A 21,922-nucleotide genomic window follows, 5' to 3' on the forward strand; every position below is an offset into this window, starting at 1 on the left:
CGAGCCACCCGGGACATAGCAGTTCTACGAAGCCCTCTGACGTCGGCACTGAAAGCTGGGCGGTACCGAGAACTGCGGATGACCGGCAGCCACGTGGTGCGCGATCAACTCAGGAAATTGGTACTTGGCCGCACCACCCGAGACGGAGCACAGTTCTACAAAGCCGTCGGTCGTCGACTCCGGAGCCTTTGTGTGTATGGGTTCGCACCTGTGTGTTTGCGTGTGTGGGGGCGTAAACGATACTGCGGAACGACTCCCCTCGGTCGTTGACTCCGGAGCCTTAGTGCGGGGCGGCGGCAAGTTTACAATGCTTGGACGAACCTTCCCGACCATTCCTGCTCCGTCCCCGCCGAACGATGACGTCGAACTATGACGTCAAGCGGAAAGCTTATAAGCAGCGTTTGCCGGCTGCTAGGGTGTGCTTGTGTCGTGCTCGTTGTCGGGAGCTGAGTGCTCTGTCGTACTAGAAATGTACTAGTGAGCTGTGTGCTCGTAAACTGTTTGCTGTATGTTAGTTTTGCGGGCTCCATATGGGAGTCGCGCTAGTCTGCCAATGTACCTCGTGTTATAAAATGTAAAGACTGCCATTAAATCCTGCTCGCCCAGTCCTGTCGTCCCAAGTTCATCTCTACGACTACGACCGCTCCAAATCTAATAACATCAGTTCCTTCTTCTTCAACAGCACCAACTAAAGTCATCCTTAACCAGCTGCGAATCCCCAAATCCTTCCGTGGGGACGCCTTCGAGGATGCTGAAGACTGGCTTTATCACTTTGAGCATGTCGCTAAATTCAACAGCTGGACTCCGGAGTGCAAGCTATGCAACACCTATTTTGCCGTCGAAGACTATGTGCGGACATAGTCTGAGAACCGTGACGCGACCCTATAAACATGGGACGAATTTCGACGGCAGCTAATCAGTTCATATGCAAGGATTGGTTGCAAGGAGCAAGTTGAGTCTGCAATTCAGGCGAGGGTACAGCGGCCTAATGAAAGCATCGCAGTGTTTGTGGAAGATATGTGCTGACTTTTCCGACGTGCAGATTTGTCCATGCCGGAAGAAAAGAAGTTAAGGAACTTAATGCACGGTATCAAACAAGAGTTATTTGGAAGCTTGGTATGCGACTCAACAAAGACCATTGCAGAGTCTCTCACGAAAGCCACATCAATGGAAAAGGCACTGCAACAGTGAACAAGGCAGTTTAACTGCGACGTGTTTACCCTATCGCGTGACCCTCTCGCTGTTCCCTTTGACAATACCAATTTGTTGCGAGAGCTCATCAGGCTTGTTGTACGAGAAGAGCTCCAAAAGCTTCAGGTGGCGCTGGCTTCGATACCACGACTTTCTCTGGCTGAAGTCGTCCGTGAGGAAAAATTAGGCAGGCTGTCCAAGTCCAAGAGTGAAGTGAGACACCACAGCACGAGGTACGGCAGTCACAGCCTTGCATGTCGTATGCGGAGGCTGTGCGAATTTCTTTGTCCCCGACTTTTCGCAGTGTGAGCATTGTCCTGGACTTTCATGGTGTGTGTCCCGTTGAACAAGCAACTGGTGACTTAGGCCTCGCAGCATGCCATTCATTGCTGAAGCACGACCACCCCGCGAGAGCGACGTCTCGCATACTGCAGACCAGAGGCCCTTGTGTTTTCATTGTGGTGAAGCCGATCACCTCTACAGCGCATGTTCTAACTGCCGAGCGATGCTCCGTGAATTTTTGCTTAATGCGTGCTGCCTGCCCATGGTGAACATCCCCTGGATCTCGAAGCCTACCTAACAGACACCAGGACCTTGTTTGCTCCATAATTCTGTGAACCCCAGTCACCATCACCCCGAAGTAGGTCACCAGCTCCCTCTTCACGCCGAGCGCAACCAGGTGTCACTCACCCAGCCCTGGCACTCGGGAAAACTGAATCCAGCGATCTGTGGCAATCAGGTCGCTGATGTTGCGAACGCAGAAGATCCTCCACTACGATGACAGCAGTATGACGAAATTTAGATGCAGAGAAAGCAGTGTAGTTCGGTGTCAGTATTTTGTGACGTACCAGTTAGCACAGAAGACCATGAAGTCATGGTGTTAATCGGCACAGGTGTGGACATACCTGTTATGAGCCAGAATCTCGCACGTATACTGAACAAAGCTTTGACACAATGGGCTGGAACTCAGATTCATACTGCAGGAGGGCACCTTATAACTCCAGTGGGCCAGTGCATGGCACGAGTCAATATTTGGGGCTTTACGTACATTGGCGACTTCGTCATTTTTCCTAAATGTTCAAAGGACCTTATATGCGCATGAATTTCCTTCAGGCGAACACTGCTATCATTTACCTGCAAGAGTCGAGAGTCAGCTTTGCTACTACGCAAGCCATAGCGAAGAGTCACGACAACGACTGTGACATCGCACTTCGCGTAGCCGACGATCACATCACGTTGCCACCCAAGAGCAGCGTGCTTACTGTTGTCCAATGCGACATGGAGGACGATGCTGAAGGCATTGCTTAGGCAAACATTCCCCTGCTTCTTGAATGCAACATTTGCATAGCCAGAGGGCTTCTTCAGATGTGAAACAAATATTCAGTCGTTTTGCTAACAAACTTTAGCAATGAGTATCGGCACTTACCGTGAGGAACTACATCACATTTCTTCGTGAGATCATTGATGTTACTCATACTGGCACATTGGAAATTGCGTCGTCTCAGCAATCTGAGTTACCCTGCCGAAAAGAATGCATTGATGTTAACGCTGCTCTGCCAGACCATCGGAAAGACCGGCTACTGAGCCTCGTGCATGAACTTTCCTACTGTTTTTCAATGCTGTCCAGAGTACGGCGCAAGTCCATCACAAAGCACTGCATTATTACAGATGAGTCGGCATGTCCTGTTCGCCAGCATCCTTAGAGAGTGTCTCCAGTGGAAAGGGAAGTGGTCAAGCAGCAGTTGAAAGAGATGCTCCAAGATGGCATCATCCAGCCATCTACAAGCCCATGGGCCTTCCTATAGTGTTAATAAGAAAGAAGGACAACATACTACGCTTTTGTGTGTATTACAGAAGGTTGAACTAGTTCACCAAACACGATGTTTATCCATTGCCATGCCTCAACGACACATTGAATTGTCTACAACATGCCAAGTTTTTTTCTTGAATCTTAAATCTGGCTGTTGGCGAATTGAAGTTGATGGACAAGATCGTGAAAAAACAGTGTTTGTGAAACGTGATGGGCTTTACGAGTTAAAAGTTCTACCCTTCGGTCTCTGTTCCGCTCTTGCCACCTTTCAGCTGATGATGTATACTGTCCTTGCTGAACGCAAATGGCAAACCTGCCTCGTATATTTGGGCAACATCGTTGTGTACTCGAGCACATTTCACGAACATCTCGCACGACTCAAGTACATCCTCACTGCGATCCGTACTACCGGCCTCACCTTCAAGCCTGAAAAATTCTATTTCGGGATTCAAGGGCTCAAATTTCTTGGCCATGTAGTTGGTCCTAAAGGCATCCAACCAGACGTCGACAAGTTAGCTGCTGTTGCCGCGTTTTCACTACCCACAGACAAGAAGGCTTTGCAATACTTCCTTGGTTTGTGTGCCTATCATAAGCACTTCGTCGAGGGATTCTCGAGAATTGTTGAGCCTCTGACATGGCTTACTTGCGACGATGTACCTTTCATTTGGGTGGACGAGCAACAGCAGTCGTTCAACAGCAGTCGTTCAACAAATTGCGCCAGTGTTTGCAAGCTGCCTTAATACTTGCTCATTTCAGTGAAGACGCTGACACAGAAATTCATACTGCCGCCAGCAGTGTGGACCTCTGCGCAGTCCTTGTGCAGTGGCAAGATGATGCGGAATGTGTCATTGCTTATGCAAGCTGAAGTCTCACCAAGGCAGAGAAAAACTACTCAACCACTAAAAAAGAATGTTTAGCAGTTGTTTGGGCAGTTAGTAAATTCCGACCCTACTTGTTCGGTAGAACATTACAAACTGTCAGCGATCACCACGCCTTGCCAACCTCAAGGATCCTTCAGGCAGACTCGCCCGTTGGAGCCTGCGCATATAAGAATACTACATTACCGTTGTCTGCCAACCTGGAATGAAGCACATTGACACTGACTGTTTGTCATGCGTACCACTCTCTACGACATCATTGGACCCTGACCATCACTTGCCATTTGTCAGCGTTATTGACGCCACCATAAAAATGGCTGAGCACCAGTGCGCTGACTCTAAGTTGCTGCCGCTGATCAAGCACCTTCAAGGAGTTCAAACTGTTTTACCTCGCTCACTCATGCTTGGCTTATCATCATACTGTCTGCACAACGACGTCCTTTACAGAAAAACTACGGAAGTGGTCCAAATACGTACCTCCTTGTTGTGCTGTTGACGCTGCACCAAGACATTTTGCAAGCTTGCCACAAGCGCTGGACACCTGGGATTCGCTAAGACAAAGATACGACAGAAGTATTACTGGCCTTAGCTTTTTTTTTTCTGTGCAATGGCAAATGCTGTGATTGTCAGCACTGCAAGAAATCGCCCATTAAACTGGCTGGCTTTCTCCACCCTATAGACCCTCCTCAAGCACCATTCCAAGAAATAGGAATGGATCTACTTGGTTCATTCCCAGACACCTCTTCACACAACAGATGGATAGTCGTCGCTACTGACTACTTAACCCGGTACGCCGAGACCGAAGCTATTCCACAAGGAAACTCTTCTGAAGTGGCCAGATTCTTCGTCGGCCACATCGTCCTATGACATGGTGCACCCTCTGTTCTCATCACCGATCATGGTGCAGCATTCACGGTTGAACTTATGCAAGGCGTTCTCCAGCTGACGCATAACTCTCATCACAAGAGTACTCCGTATCATCCTCAAACAAATGTGTTAACAGAATATTTCAACAGGACGCTGGCTGGTATGCTTTCCATGTATATTGACGTAGACCATAAGACATGGGACGAGATTTGGCCATATGTGACATTCACCTGTAACACTGCTGTACAGAAGACTACACAGTTTAAGCCGTTCAAAGTTGTCTGCGGGTGCCGCGTCACGTCAGCACTTGATGCCATGCTACCTGTTGCTGATAATAGCCCAACCAACAAACACGGGGAAGGGTTCATACGAAGAAGCACACCAGCTTGCTTGACATCGTATCTGGAGTCAACAGCGTACCGACACCTTTCGATAAAACCAGGGTCGACGCGATGTCCCTTACAATCCCGGAGACTGCGTGTGGGTCTGGACGCCCATCCATCACCGAGGGCTTTTGGAAAAGTCTGCACTGGTATTTTAGTCCCTACAAGGTTAGATGCCGCCTCAGTTGCGTAACCTATGAACATCGCGGGTCGTCCCCTATAGTTCTGTCCCCAGTTCGCTCCTTCATCGTCCTCGCGCTGAAGTTGTTCATGTAGTGTGCATGAAGCCATATTATACGCGTACGTGAATGTCCAGATTGCACCTCAGGAGCTCCATTTCTTGCCGCCAACTCCGCTGAAAGAACTGTTTGACATGACTGAGACGGTCGTTTTTCGCATGGGGGGCAATTGACAGAATAATGTGGGGCTTCCGCACCGCAGGAAGGCACGCACAAAGGTTGACACCATGAGAGATGATGATGCACGGCTGCACATTCTTCTCCTGACCTGCCATTAAAGAGACAGCGTCTATTTGGCGAGCCTTCATCTTCAACCTGTGTTACAATATCACATATAATTGGCAACAGCTGCTCCACCTTTTTATTTGATATTGTCTATCTTTTCACCATGTGGCATTGTTTGTTGCTGTATCTTTACTTTTTGATTAAGCTACACATTCGGCACCAATGAGAGTTGCATGTTGACCCACGGTTGCACTGATACTAGGTATACTACGCCAATAACACATGGCCCTGATTGTCATATCAGATGTTGCCCAAATATTAACAGTGATGTTGCATCTAAGTAGCCACTAAAAAAATATAGGAAGTCTTGTTTTGAACAATATACTCTCAGAAAGCCAGAATTTTGCCTTTATGTAGTATTGAACAATCAGTTATCCTGTATTTCTAGAAAATAAAACCTAGACCTATTGAATACAGCAGATAACTAACAGGTGCCATTGCTTGCCATTTCAATAAACACTATTTTTTAGGTTGCACTTCACTCGATCAGTCTTGTTTCTTCATAGTATTCATGTCACTGTCTCTATTCTCTTGCACAATAATGAGGAACCTTACCAACTATGCTCAGTTTCAAGCATTGTTGAAACTATGGAGCAAGCAAATAGGATACAATATTCATTGTTTCGCTAAGTTGCAATTGCATTTGGCTCATTGTCTGCAGACATTTTCTCACTGAAGACACTTTTATGGGCATGTAAGTATTTGCCTGTTTTTTTTTTTTTGTCTCTCTATGAGTGGTTATTTTCTTGCATTGTTTAATATCTGGGTGCAAGACTGTGTATTGTAGAGCCACTTCACCTAATTAATAACCACAGATACTCTTGCTGGTCGCTTTTATTTTAACATGTCTATATTTTTACGGTAGTGTACACTGACCTACTAAGTCTTGCATGTACTAGTACAACCATCTTGCACAAGTCAGCCTCTGTGAAATGTTGGCATCAATGAAATTTTGCTATTTGCTTTTCATTGCAGTATTGTGCCACCCATGTTTTCTTCAATCTCTCTGCAGATGATGCACTACCTTCAGTCCTGAAGAGGCTTTCAATTGGCGAGGACAGTTCTGGTGCCTTCTTTGATGACAGTGAAAGCAGGGATGAGGACTTCTCGGACTTCTGCCTACAGCCACCCCCTGGACTCAGTGGGGAGGACCTCAGGAAGTTCCAAGAAGAACAGGATGCAGTACGCGTCATAGATGATGCTTCTGTGATGATTTCCTTTGCTATATTTATAAATTTATTTACCCTTATTGCTGCTCATGCATTACAAAAAGCAGGGGTTAAGTAAAGAGCTCCTAGATATAAGATTGTAGGCTAAGTGGCCTACTGAAGTAATGAATGCTGACATACAGCAAACATGGATTCTTTAGGGATTTAAAGCAAAGCCTAAGTCGCCCTGCAACCTACATTGCGGTAGTGTGTGGCATTGGCACTTGTGTCATGGGGCCAAAATGCATTCTGAAAAGTAAGAACAAGTAAATTGCCAGGTAGGCACATATTTGCTGTGCTGCAAAACGTGGTGGAAGAACTCTAACAGGGGCTATGTCATGCCAACACCGTCTGAGGAGTTCAAAGCACATTGCTATTGCTATTGCTGTGAATGCTTCGCCCTTTAGACAAAACCGTCGTTTTTTTTTTCCCTTCTTTTTTTCCCCAACTTGTGAAGGCAGTCTGTATTCTCAGGGATACTAGTAGAGAGGGTTACGTCATCAGTAAGAGCGATACTATGCACAAGAGGTTCTGTCAGTGACAGGTGTCACCTTTGTTGGTCCTCACTTGTGGCATTCCTGACCATTTCATACCACCCCATGCCTTTCTTGCAAAAATCACTTGCTCAACATGACTTTTCAATAACCTTTATTCTTATAACCATATTCTTGAGTTGTTCTTATAGATAACTCAGGCAACGACAACAACAAAAAGAAAACACAGGACTTGTTTTCCTTGCAATTTCATGGCTTACACTGCACATCCCTCCAGGGCAGTTCAATACCAGTATTTTCTTCCTGATGACTTGCAGGAGCTAGCAAGGCTTCTTCAGGAACAGGAAACAAAGGTAAGCAATAATTTTCACTCTTGCCAACATTAACACTACAGTGTAGAACAGTTCACAAAGAGAGCAGGTTGGCATTTCTGCATCGTTCAAATATTTGTAGTGAAGGCAAGTGTCAAACATAGCATTGGAATTTTTGCTGCTGGTATTTTGATCTAGTGCAGTAGCTTTCAGTAATGTTTACTCCGGTTAATTTGATATTTTGCTTAATTCGATCCTTACCGAAGGTCCCAGCTGGCGCCCATGTATTTCTGTGGGCCCAAACTTTTGTTAATTCGATCCTGAAATTGTCCTTCAGTCAGCGTTCATGCACCTGACCCATATGTCGACCCCAATAGTGAGTCCTCTGGTGGCGGCATGTTCGCCAGAGATTAGGGGACAGTGAACGCATTGAAAACACACAATTTCCTATTGAAAATGCCTATTTTTCGCCTACCCTAGGAAGATTTCCGAGCAGTAACTGTTGATGACAATGCTTGATTTACGGTATTTGCTCGATTCTAACGCACAGCTTTTGTTTTCGATTAAAGTTGCGTCGTAGATTGCCTGCGCTATGCAAATCGGGCACGAAACTAAAAGTGCATTTGCGGCATTTGTATGCTTTACCGCTTAACACAGCTGTATTGTGGCGAAGCTAACTTTAGGGAACTGGCTGCCATTATGCAACACATATTAGACAATTGGTAATTTTTCTTGCTTGATTCAGGGATTTTTCTTGCTTCATTGAGGGGCGTGTTAGGAAAATATTGCCGAATGAATCAGTGGTGTGTTTTGACATTTCTTCTGGATCTTGTTTTATTTGACCCGCCAGATAAATTGATCAGTTTCGTCAATCCCATCAGAGTTGAATTAACGAAAGTCAAGTGCATAAATGTCCTAATGGCCTAAAAATTATCAATTGTATTTTGTAAAAGAAAGTATAATTGCGCGTATACAGAATATTCATATTCTTACAGATACCTTATTCATCAGTGGTAAGTTATCTTCATGGCAAATTTGTTTACTGCTTTACATGCTGCGGTGCATATATATTGTGAACCCAAGTGTAATATATGTTTTTTCAAAGGTTTCCATGTGCTTTTCTCCTAACTTGTAATGCTTTGCTTATGTGCAGATATGTATTTACCTTGTTCTACTAAATGTTTCTTAAAAATGGAGGTTGGGTATACGGTATAGACTCATATAAGAGCTACACTCATGTAAGAGCTGCAGCTCCAACTTAACAGCTCAAAATTTGGAGAAAAAATATTTCCATTGGAGAAGCAATCGCATTCGGTGCTCCGACACTGCGCTTGTGCATCGGCGAATTTTCATGCGCTGCATGCTTCCGTGTGCTGCTACTATATGGCGCAAGCTATGTGTTGCTCTCTGACGCAATGGTACACTTGGGGATACGGAGTGTGCACAAGTTGGTGGCTGCGCTGGCACCATTTTTAGAGCGCTGCTCTTAGGCGCCCATTCCTGCTGTCGGCATTGCTCTTCGTAACTGGGCGAACGAGCTCAGCAAAAGATGTAAGCGAACAAGGCGCAGTGGCAGATGAAAGACGCTGATAGTGAAGAGAGCACAAGGAGGAGGGTGCATGGAACCATGAGGCGGTAGGTGGAGAGTATGATGAAAGTGTGAGAAGAAAAGCCCAGTGCTGCACAAGATGGGTTTTGGAGCGACGATGGCTACAAGATGGCGCCAGAGTAGCACGCGTTGTATGTATGGAAACGAAGCGCTGTGTGGGTGGAGCTCTGTCTGCGATGGCTGCCATCCGTGAGTTGGCTGTCCCACACATCACCCACGTACTGCCTCTCGTGATCTCCCGATTAGTGAGGCAATCGAGTCACAATTCACTTCGTTTGCAACTTGCCAGGCGAGACAGATTGCCCGCAGCCAATATATCAAAAAATGAAAACACGTATAGAGCTGTGCTCAAAATTCGCATTAGGGAGTATCATAATTGGCAGTGAACTTTTCTATGTTAGCTAGGATAATATTAAATATATAAAGGATAATAAAGGATAATAATATAAAGGATATATAAAGGATGAAGGATAATATTCGCTTTTGTATTGTAGGCGGGCATGGACGATTACGGCAGATTCGTACTCGTAGTCGGGAAAAAATTATACCATAAGGTTCGGTCCCATGTAAGGGCTGCACCTCGTCAAAAATCTGACAAAAATGCGCAGCCCTTACACGAGTCTGTACGGAAAATGGCTCCGTGAGCTGTAGCGCTAGCTTTTTGCATTCAGATTTCACATACAGGTGGAATTTCATAATGCAGTTTATGTAATATCATGCACAGGCTCAGTGCTTGCCTGTTTCACCTAGCATAAATTTTGACTCTGCACTTTCTGTGGCAATGCAGAACCAGAACTGTATTTGAATGAAAAGGAACAGCGTTTGAAGTGAAACATGGCATGCACTGTGTTTCACCACAGTAGTGACAGCTGGCACCACTGCTCCATTGATGCGAAAATGTGAATTCTTTTCTTCAGCATCACCACCAAAGTTGCATACTGCCAATGTGCTCCTGGCTATAACATGAATAATATGCTACTGAGTTGGGACACTGATGCTGTTCCCATGTTGTACTGTGTTGCATGCTAAGCTAAAAACACATTTGTTATCATCTTTAACTCTAGATTTGTTCAGTAACTGTCATCTTGTATTTTACTGATGCGGGCTATTTGACCAGGCACAAGTATGTTGATTTCCTTTTTTACACCCTAGAGTAGGGCAGCCTCTTGGCCTGTGCCAAATCTTTGTCCCTGAGTATTTCCATGGTCACTCTTTGTCCAGAGACGGGGTGCAAGTGCCAATGATCGCCAGATCGCTATGGAGGCCCAAGACAGAGAGCTGGCCAAGATGCTGCAGGACCAGGAGAAGGCACGACTGCGCAGGGCACGGGAAAGGGCTCGGCAGAAGGCTCTGCTTCAGCAGCAGCAGCAGACGGTGCGTGCACAGTGCAGGGGTGCGACACATACATCACCTGTCTTGCCTAGTACGTGGCAAATGTCATAAAAAACAGAGGACCACAATGGGATTGAACACACAAATGCGCATTCACAATCGAAATCTTATTGAAAGTAACACATCCTCTAGTTTACCTCTTCAGGCTCTTCTCCACTTGGAATGAGGTACCGTATTTGCACAATTCTACCCCACCCCCAATTGTAACGTGCAGTTATTTTACAGCCAAAATATCCAGAAAATCATGAGCCATTCCACTCTGTGAAGGTGGATGACCAGCGAAGCTTTTTAGCATACGACACACAGGTGACACAGAATAATGAACAAAGGTACAAACTCATTTATTGTCTTGATTGGCAGTCATTATTTGACTCGCAACTGCAAACACATTTTTTGATAATGTCAAATCGATGCATGTATGCTGCTGGGTGGTTGGTTGGGCTGGGTCGGTGCGGCATCACAAGCGATATGTCTGCAACACGAAACACGTAAACCACTCCCTTTTTGGTCCTGACTCATCCACATTGAAATCGCTGACAACGATCACAGGGGTAGTGTCATCACAACTAACCCGTGCAAAGTGAGTAGCCACGAACCCTACGGGGCTAAGAGCCATTGCATTTTTTGTTTGCTTAGAAGGGTATGAGCCATTGATTGTGACAGTTTTCGACATGCTGTTCTGTATGTTGTATGCATGATTAGAGCGAATGTAAGCACTGTTCGCTTCACTTGGCTGAGTGCTTGTAGCCTCTGCCTTACGGAATCTGAGCCATTTTTGCTGCTTACAGGGGTATTAGTGCCTATGGGGGTACGAGCCATTGGTGATAATAGTTTTTGTTCACGGGGAACAAAAATGCACGGAACCCTAGCCATATACAGCATTGCTGTATATGGCTGATTCTACCGTGCACATCAAGTAACGAAACCCGAGTTGATGCTTGCCATGTTGAGACGATCTTATGGGACGTACAAAGGCATACAGACCCTCACACATCTGTATCTTAGGGGCTAGTTGCTGTTGAAGTCTGATGACACTTCCTTTTCGCTGTCTGCTGACCACAGAGAGTCATCTTCAGTTACATCTAATGCATTAGAAATTCTTTTGTCACTGCCAGTGGCGCACGCATGTCAGGAACGCCTAACACACGTAACCCTGCCCGGTAACCATGTTCTTCTGCTAGAAAAATCACCTTACGCTTGAGGATGCCTCGTAATGAAAACATCCTTTTTTTTTTTTTTTCGTTCTGCCACTGGACTACCTCCTCAAAAGGCGGTTGAGCAGAAGCACTATACCAGGTGTACAGCAAACTGGAAAATGGTAACTGCAAACCAAGGTGTAAAACAACCATGTCTGTTCGATGCCAATGTGGCTAGCTACCTTGCAATTAGCTTTTTTATTTTAATAAGTACCAGTTTTGTTTTGATTTTGCGTACAAATGGTTACGATTGTAAAGCGCATGAAAATATGAACACACTTTTCATTAAAAAAAAGGTGCGCATTAGAATCATGCAAATACAATAATAGGATTCTTTCCACAGCATAGTGCCAGCAGGACTATATAAAGTCCTCTGTTTCACCCAACTCTCTACATTCTGCACAGAGCAACGAAGCACCCAGTCTTAAACGACAAAGCTGCCGTGCATGCTGAACTCGTTCCGCGTTGAAAGGTAGTGTGGCCTCCAGGCAGGTTAGCCTCTTGATCGTGCAAGGCTCATGCAGCGGCATGGAAAGCTTCTGAAAATGGCAGTGAATAGCCTCCTTTGTGAGGTGGCAATCTTTTGGCACTTTCACTTTTGGGGAGCTTGACATTGCTGAATGTGCAACAGAATGAACTTCTCAATTTCTAGAGAGGCAAACATGTGAAGGTATCCACTGTAACTTGATAGTAAGTCCCATGTTTTTGACTTATCACCTATCTTGGTCCTACACCATGCACGACTACAGCATACATGACTGAACATTGAACTCATTTAAGATACAAGGAACACTTTGGCTACAGGTAACAACATATATGTTTATGGGCTTGTAATTTGCAAGATATTAAATTCTGAAAGATGTTCATGCTCACTGCATCCTACACTTGTTGGGAGTTCCACTGGCATAATTTGCTTTGCTGTAGCTCCCTAGAGTCACCATCTTCTGCACCATTCACACAGCTGTAAAATTTTTACTCTTGAAAACACAACTTGGGGAATAGCTCTTCTCATAATGCCAGCCCACTTGCATGGCATAGTTGGCAACAGTTGTTCTGGCTAGTTTAATGTGAAGGTTTATAAAAATGCGAAAGTGTTTGGCACCATATTGATAAGTTCATCCAAAGAGAGTTAAAAAAAATTGAAACTCTATAAGGATGCTAAGGGAAAGTTTTGATTTCCGATATATAAAATAAATAAAATAAATGTTGTCTTACTGTATGTGGATTTTATTAATTTTGCTACGAGAAACATGACCATATGACCATAGCATCATTAATGTGTTCCTGGTGTGGGCCATTTGCCTTGTAGTGCCCTATACATTTCTCCTCAAAGGTTTACAAGACATGGGATTTGCGAAAAAAGCTATTCTCGTGAAGCCTGGGCATGCAGCCTCAAATTCAAATATTCGAGTAATTCAAATTCAAATAATTGAATTAGAAGTGCCATACTTTAACAGAGCACAAATTCACATGTATAGTGGCACTCATGTCCCATAAACATTTGTGGCCAAGTGTACACTTCATTTATGATCTGTTCTTGGTGCTAGTGCTTTGATAGTTGCACACCTGTAATACTGAAGACCATAGTATGTGTTTTGTAATAGGGTGTACTGAACAGTTCAGACGGTAGCGTCTGTTCGTAACCGAGAAGGCAGGTCACGCTGAGCAGGAACAGCTGGTTGCCCGAACGGCTCACACTCGTGCTAAGCACTGGCAATCCGGCTGGCCCACTGGTTGCACTGCAGGCATGGAACAGACGATCTGGCTGGCCTTGTTCTTGTGCTCTTCTTCTTCATTACAATTACCCCCTGTGCGAAAGCGGAGCCATCCTGGCAATTTACGACATGGAGACGAGCGGGTCATAGAATTGTTTTAGGCGGCGAACGTGAGCAACATCCCGTTCACGGCGGCGTGTGTCGGATGTCGATGTAAGCGGCTCTATGACATAGTTGACCGAAGAGGTGCGTTCGACGATGCGGTATGGTCCATCATACTGCGAGAGAAGTTTTGTCGAAAGTCCAGGCGTGGTAGAAGGCACGGACAAGACAAGTATGCCGGGAGCAAAGTTCGGATTCATAGCGTCGCCATCACAATTGGCTTTTTGTCGTTGTTGGTCGGCGGAGGTGAACTTTCGGGCTAATTGACGGCATTCCTTGGCGTATCGGGCGACGGCTGAAACGGGAGCACACACTGACGTGTCTGGTGTGTAAGGCAAAACCGTATCGATGGTATCGGAAGGATCGCAACCGTAGAGAAGAAAGTATGGAGAAAATCCTGTAGTACTTTGGGTAGCGGTATTATATGCGTACGTGACAAATGGGAGGATGATGTCACAGTTTGTATGCTCCGATGAAACGTACATGGCGAGCATATCACCAAGGGTGCGATTGAAACGCTCCGTAAGCCCATTAGTTTGAGGATGGTACGCCGTGGTCGGTGAACTATGCGGCATTGAGCAAGCAGAGCTTCAACCACCTGCGACAGAAACACACGGCCTCTATCACTCAGCAGCTCCCGAGGTGGGCCATGACGAAGAATGAAACGATGGAGCGGAAAGGATGCAACGTCATTGGCGTTTGCTGCACGTAAAGCAGCGGTTTCAGCATAGCGTGTAAGGTGATCAACTGCGACAATAATCCATCGTTTTCCAGCGGGTGTTAGCGGTAGCGGCCCGTACAGGTCAATTCCCACACGGTCGAAGGCACGAGCAGGGCACGGAAGCAGCTGTAATAAACCGTGGGCCGGATGAGGCGGAGAATTGCGGCGTTGGCATTGCGGGCACGAGCGGACAAACTTTTGGACAAAGGTAAACATTCCTCGCCAGTAGTAATGTTGCCGCAGGCACTCATACGTCTTCAAAACGCCTGCGTGTGCACATTGTGGGTAAAGACACGCACAGGTCGGAGCGCAAGGTCCTAGGGATAACCAGGAGCTACTTGCGACCATCGGGCTGGTAGTTGCGTCGATACAAGAGGTTATCCTGGACAGCAAAATGGACAGCCTGGCGACGCAGGGAACAGGAGATGGGAGATGCAGGCGAGCCAGGAAGGAGATCCAAAAGAGAGGCCACGCAAGGATCCTTGCCCTGTTCTGATGCCAAGGTGTCGATGTCAACCGAGGATACTGCCTTAATGGTGGAGAGGGAGGCCATGTCGGCTGACAGCGGAGAGCGGGACAGAGCATCAGTGTCAGTGTGCTTGCGACCTGAGCGGTATGTGACGTGTGTGTCGTATTCTTGAATGTGCAGAGCCCAGCGGGCAAGGCATCCAGACGGGTCTTTTAAAGAGGATAACCAACAAAGGGCGGGATGGTCAGTAACCACATTGAAAGGCCTGCCGCATAAATAAGGACGAAACTTCCAGAGTGCCCAAACGATGGCCAGGCATTCTTTTTCTGTGACGCTGTAATTGCATTTCGCTTTGGTCAGCGTACGACTGGCGTAAGCAACAACATACTCGGAGAAGCCAGGCTTGCGCTGCGCAAGGACAGTGCCAAGGCCAATACCACTGGCATCGGTATGCACTTCAATTGGAGCGGTGGGGTCATAGTGTCGCAGTATAGGTGGAGACGTCAGGAGACGGCGTAAGGTCCCGAACGCGGTGTCGCATGCAGGAGACCAGGAGGATAGGTCATTCACGCCACTTAAGAGTTGTGTCAGAGGTGATATAATCGAGGCAAAATTGTGAACAAAGCGTCTGAAGTAAGAACAGAGGCCGATGAAGGCGTCGAGTTTTTTAAGTGTCTTAGGTTTCGGAAATTCTTCAACAGCGCGAAGTTTTGATGGGTCGGGGCAAATGCCGTCTTGTGATACGATGTGACCTAGAATCATGAGCTTGCGGGCGGCGAACTGGCACTTTTTCAGGTTCAGTTGCAGGCCAGCATTGGTCAAGGACGTTAACACTTGCCTAAGGCGAAGAAGATGCATGCTGAAATCAGGGGCGAACACAACAATGTCGTTGAGGTAGTACAAACACGTGCTCCATTTTAGGCTGCGCAAGATATTATCCATCATTCGTTCAAACATAGCAGGCGCATTGCATAGGCCAAATGGCATCACATTAAATTCGTATAAACCATCTGGAGTAATGAATGCAGATTTAGGGCGATCAACTGCTGACATTGGGACCTGCCAGTAGCCAGAGCATAAATCCAACGAAGAGAAGAATTCAGCGCCTTGCAATTTGTCCAGAGCGTCGTCAACTCGCGGTAGAGGGTAGACGTCTTTTCGCGTTGTCTTATTAAGACGGCGATAATCGACACAGAACCGAATGGAACCATATTTTTTTGTGATGAGAACCACCGGTGATGCCCATGGGCTATTGGAAGGTCAAATGACGCCGCGCTGAAGCATGTCGTCCACGTGCTCACTGATCACCTGACGCTCCTTGGCGGATACGCGGTACGGGCGCTGCCGCAATAGCGCGTTGGAGCCAGTGTCGATGTGGTGGCTGACGTTTGACGTGCGACCCAGAGTAGGCTGAGCGACATCAAAAGAAGAGCGAAACTGGGCAAGCAGGTGAAAAAGCTGGGAGCGCTGCTCGGAAGTAAGGTCATCTGCAATGAAAGGTGTGAATAAGTCAGGTGATGGTGGAGCAGAAGTGAAAAGTGCACAGAAGTCACTGAGCTCTGCATACGAAGCATCCGAAACGTCGGTTATAAACATTTCATCAAGAGGCTGAACATGGCCAAGTGCTCGCCGCAAAGAGCCGTCAGGGCTGTAGGAAGCGGATTGCAGACAACGATGGCACTGAAACCAGCTGAAATGTCAAGCGTGGCGAAAGGGAGGGAAACGTCTTTGCGGGTTATGAAGAGTTCCGAAGGAGTGAAGAGGACCTTCAGAGACGGCGCCACAGAAGACGGGAACAACGGCAGACGAGTACGGCGGTATGGCGATGTCTTCTCGAAGAACTAGCTTTGCGGGAAGAGAAGTGGCGCCAACGAGGGGCACGTTACACAGAGGCAATAATTCGACTTCAGCATGTGCACAATTGATGACGGCATTATTTCGCGAAAGAAAGTCCCACCCAAGTATCGCGTCGTGAGAACTGGACTGCAGAACCACAAACTCTACAATATAGAGAACGCCCTGAATAACAACTCTAGCTGTGCATGCTGCTGAAGGCTGAACTGGCTGGGCGCTTGCTGTGCGAAGAGAAAACCCAGAAAGTGGCGTCGTAACTTTTCGTAAAGCGTAAGAGAGAAGTTCGTTTAGGACAGACGCGGCTGCTCCAGTATCAATTAGCGCAATGGTAGGGATGCCGTCAACAGTAAGGTTGACAACGTTCGAAGGCGACAATAGAGGACTTGTACAGATCGATGGCGACGCAGTTCCTGCCTCCTGAACTGCAGCGTTTAGTTTTCCTCTTGCGAGGGTGAAGGGTGCCGATGCATGGGGGACAACGAGCGGCGATGCGAGGAAGGGAACGATGTGTAAGGGCCAGGCGCTCGGCTGGTGGCCTGTTCGACTGCCGACTAAAATAAGTGTCATGGAAAGGCTGCACGTTGGCGTAGGGAGGCGACTGCACAAACCCATCAGGGTGCAGCATGTGGCGGCGGCAGAGTCGTGCAACATGGCCGGGAATACCACAGGCATAACATATGGGCCTGTTGTCTTGCGTGCGCCCAAGGATAAGCAAAGGCAGGAGCAGGTCGATGAACGGAATGATGAACGGGTGGTAGCGGTCGAGGATGCGGCGCAACGAGTGGTTGACGAGGAGGCTGCGCAGCGACGGATGCGTAAGTAAGTGGCACGGTGACAGGGTACTGCTGATGCTGCATTGGTAGAGCCTAAGCAACTTGGTCTTCAATAACCCGCCAGAGCGTAGGGGCGAGCTGTGTAGGAGGCTGTTGTGGCAGCAGCTACTGTTGGGGTAGCTCAGCGAAGGGTAGTAGAGAAAGCTGACGTGCAACTTCCTCCCACACGAAAGCTTGGATTAGTGTGAGCAAGGGGGAGCGATCAGAGAAGGCTGTCATGGAAGAGAGGGCCTCATCAGCCACTGAGGGGCACCTGGTCAACTCGCGCTGCCTCCTCAACTCATGTATCCCCACTGCGGATAAAACAAACCGAGTCACTCAGCATAGCTTTCTATTCCATACACGGCATCGCCACCGTGGAGTCGTAAGTGATTGCGCTCTGCTTTCTGAGAGAGTGCAGTTTGGCATCACCTAGCCATAGTGTCACGCCTCATCATCCCTGTGAGCAGCTCCGACTGCTCTGATCATCCGCTGAACACCGAAGCGCTGCCGAACATATTCCGGGTTTTTTCACACTTTCCGATGCGCGCACTGTGCCCGCCAGAAGAAACGTGCCTCCACTGTGAGAAGGAAACCGTGCAGCTCGGTGCGCTCCGCAGGGACTTGAAGTGAAACCATCTTGAGGCGCACCAGAGAAGCTTCCCAGTTCATCCCGAAAAAATTCACGATGTGTGGCACTCCAAGAAGGCATTCTGAATGGCCCACACAAGAGGCAATTTGCGCCCCGCAGGAAAAATAAAGCTCCACTCGGGCTCCTGTCATACCTTTACAGCTGTAGCACTCAAGTGTAGATGCGGAAAAAGCAGTCCGCTCCGCACGTGTTGGTACAGGTAGTTTCTTCAAGTTGCGCTCTGAGATGTCGCATATCTCTGAACTGGCCGTGGGCTGCTGACAGTGGCTGCTACAGAACACGAAACTACCGTCCCAAATCAGTTTCCTTCAGTTGATTCTGAGCCGGTTATTTCCGTCACTCCATCTGCTTTTGCACCCGTACGACTTGCACGTTTTCTTGAAGAAGGTTCTCGTGTGGCCACCTGCGCGTACCGGATGTTTCAGCAAACGCTCTAAGAAATTATTAAAAGCGCTCCAAAAATACAATGAGGTCATTTTCCCAGTGGCTTGTTATACACACGTTGTTATACCCTCCTTTTACCCATAATTCGCTTGTTGCACTTGTAATGGGGTGTACTGAACAGTTCAGATGGTAGCGTCTATTCATAACCGAGAAGGCAGGTGACGCTGAGCAGGAACAGCTGGTTGCCCAAACGGCTCACGCTCGTGCTAAGCACTGGCGATCTGGCTGGCCCACTGGTTGCACTGCAGGCATGGAACAGACGATCTGGCTGGCCTTGTTCTTGTGCTCTTCTTCTTCATTACAGATTGTGTGCATGCGTGTACCCCTACACATGCACACATGCATGCACACGGGTGCGCGCGCGCGCGCACGCACACACACGCACGCACACACACACGCACACACACATTGTTGCCACACAATGCTGCACAGTTGCTTGGTTTAAAAGATTTTTTTACTTTCAAGGGAAGGTTTTTGCCTCATGCTGTATGTAACTGTGTACGAAAGAGCACAGTCATCATTTCCATGAAATGAAATCATCTTCTACATATTAAAGGGGCCCTGAACCACTTCTTATTGAAGTCGAAAAATGCTTTTAAAGTTAAATTAGACTACTTTAGAAATACTTTGCCGCAAGAAGTAGTCCAATGCATTCAGCATAAGTGAAGTTATTGGCAATCAAACACCCCGGTCGTGGTGCTTCCGCTCCTTCTTCAATGACTTGCACTGTGAAGGCTATGGCGGAGTGGGGTGTGCCCGCAATGATCCGCCTACTGAACGTCACCGTGGTGCGTAGTTCAAATTTGATTTGGGTGTTTATGTAGATGCTAATATTTCCAATTTTGGTGCCTATGACGTGCCAAATGCGGTTGTCCTCAGCGAGCCGCAGCACGCTCAACCAGCGAACTTGTCGCAGCACCCTGCAGCGGCCATGGTATTTACGCTACTTGTAACTGCTGCCTTTGCTGTGTGTATGACAGGGCTTGAGTGTGCAGTCGCACTCATGTGCTGCTGTCTGGCTACGTGGTATGGACCGGGTTTCTCCTGCACCAGCTTGACTGATGGATGGCAGCCACATCCAACTTGCACATTTTTGGAGTGCTGTCAATAGCTCAATACGAAGCGTAGTCTGCCAAGGTGTTTAACCAAGAGTGGCCAGGAGCGAGCGCACGCTAACAGTTTTGCGAAGTTTCGCGAGATCGAGGCTAGTTGAGTGTTCAAAACTAGTCAAAATTAGTGAAACCGTGATTATGTAGAGCTGTACTTTACGTCTTTGCGTACAATCACGTCCAGGGCTAGTTCACCACCGCATGGTGAACTAGCCCTGGACGTGATTGATTGATAGTCAAAATTAGCGAGACCCGACAGCTACGACACTGATAAGCAGTATGGCCAAAGTTTAATTCCTATGCGAGCAGCCGCAGCCCAGTGTGTGCAGACGATCACCGGCTTCTTCCAGAAGTAATTATTAACCTAATTATTATCGAAATTTGAAAGGAAATTGTAGCTTCAGCCTTCTGATTAAACTGCATTGATAAATATACACATTAATAGCAGGAAGAAGCGCACTGATCCAAACACCGTTCTTGATTGGTATCAGCTATTAGTCAATAACATCCATTTATGAGAATGTGCTATATCACGAAATAAAGCGTCCAGAAAAGAGTGGGGAGCAGGCTTCTGTTGAAAAGATAGAGAGGGAAAGGTGTCTTCGCACTCTTCTTGCAAACTCCACGCGCCGCACAGAACTGCAAAATTTGGCTGAGATGTTCACAGCAGCGTATGCTATCCGTGAACTATGTTTCTTCACCAAGCCCGAGGGTTGGTTCAGTGCCCCTTTAATGCAAGTTGATGTTTCCTGGAACGGCCTTCAGCTCTGCCCTTTTCAATGCAGTTGCTAGTTTCGTGTGTGAGATGTGGCTGAGCAGGACTAGGTTACCACTGCTTTAGTTCATGACAAGTGCTCTGACAGATTTCACTTGTTTGGTTCTTTTCTATTGCATGGAGGCAAAAGAAGAGCCGAGGTTTGAGTGACAGCATTTGAAGCTAAACAATTCAGTCAAGTCTACGAAATGTGCACAAATGGGAAAAAATATTTTGCATGTGTGTATAATTACCATGTTGACTCTTTAACTCCCAAATTATTTTCGAGAAAAAATTTCCACAATATCAATTTTAAAAGCTGCTTGATAGAATCGGCACATTAAATAAGTGCCGGAGATGCATTTAGAATTATAGGTTTATTTTGAGAACATACCATGTTTACTTGCATAATGCTCACACATTTTTTGCTGGAAATTGGTGTGGAGTTGGTTGGGGGGTACAAAAATTATTCGCTAAAAATTTCTGAGACAACATTCTGGGTGATAACAGAAAAACATAAAAAATAAAGTATCTGTCAACCGGAGCTCTCATGCCAGCCACCATAAGCTCAAGCAAAATATTGCTTCTTTACTTACTAGAGCCAGTAAACTAATAAAGTGAGTCTGGCCTGACCTATTCAGAATTGGTATCAACACTGACGTCACCGATTCCTGCCTCATCACCAGCCACATAACCATTGTTTGCACTTGCGCTATCGTTGACCGTTACTTTGAATGCTGAATTCCTGATCCCGAATGGCAAAATAATATAAAAAAAGGACAATACCAACTTCAGCTACCCACATGCAACTCGCAAACTTCACGAAACAGCGGAAACCTTAATCTTGTGGATTGTGTTGGATTGTGGACGCGCGTGCCGGTAGAGTGCACGCCACTTAATGGGACCCTGAACCACTTTTTATCGAAGTGGAGAAATGCATTTGAAGTGAAAACAGGCTATTTCAGAAATACTTTGCTGCAAAAAAGTACTTCAGTGCATTCAGCAGAAGTGGAGTTATTGGCAATCAAACACGGCCTCCTCTGTGCTCCCGTTCCTTCTTCAATGCCTTGCACTGCGAAGGCTACGGCTACGGCTCAGTGAGGCGTGCCCACAACGCTCCGCCTTCTAAATGTCACCATGGTGCGCAGTTCAAATTTTGTCTTGGATGTTAATGTAGATGCCGCGACTTCCACCTTTGGTGCCTACGACGCGCTTAACATAAGCCAAACATGGTTGTCTTCAGCGAGCCGCAGTGTGCTTAGCCAGTGTACTTGTGGCGGCACGCCATGGCAGCCGTGGTATCTACGCCATGTAGCCGACCACAGCTCAATGTCAGCTATCGGCCAATAGCAGCCGTCTACGGGAAT

The 21,922-nt window shown here is 46.9% G+C and overlaps 1 protein-coding gene across 7 annotated transcripts in view; it reads left to right on the forward strand.

Annotated features, from left to right (window-relative positions):
- Positions 1 to 21,922, forward strand: part of LOC126520926 (uncharacterized) — a 122,325-nt gene that overhangs the window by 86,042 nt on the left and 14,361 nt on the right. For 4 of the 7 annotated variants that reach the window (XM_055065621.2, XM_055065622.2, XM_055065626.2 and 1 more), the window contains exons 6-10: positions 6,315 to 6,347; positions 6,666 to 6,835; positions 7,673 to 7,708; positions 8,662 to 8,679; positions 10,497 to 10,649. In XM_055065621.2, coding sequence (XP_054921596.1) covers positions 6,315 to 6,347; positions 6,666 to 6,835; positions 7,673 to 7,708; positions 8,662 to 8,679; positions 10,497 to 10,649 — 410 coding nt within the window. The remainder of the gene's footprint in view (positions 1 to 6,314; positions 6,348 to 6,665; positions 6,836 to 7,672; positions 7,709 to 8,661; positions 8,680 to 10,496; positions 10,650 to 21,922) is intronic. The other 3 variants (XM_055065623.2, XM_055065625.2, XM_055065627.2) reach the window with 3 other exon arrangements.

The sequence above is a fragment of the Dermacentor andersoni genome, chromosome 3, assembly GCF_023375885.2.
Source record: "Dermacentor andersoni chromosome 3, qqDerAnde1_hic_scaffold, whole genome shotgun sequence".
Classification (NCBI taxonomy): Eukaryota; Metazoa; Arthropoda; class Arachnida; order Ixodida; family Ixodidae; genus Dermacentor; species Dermacentor andersoni.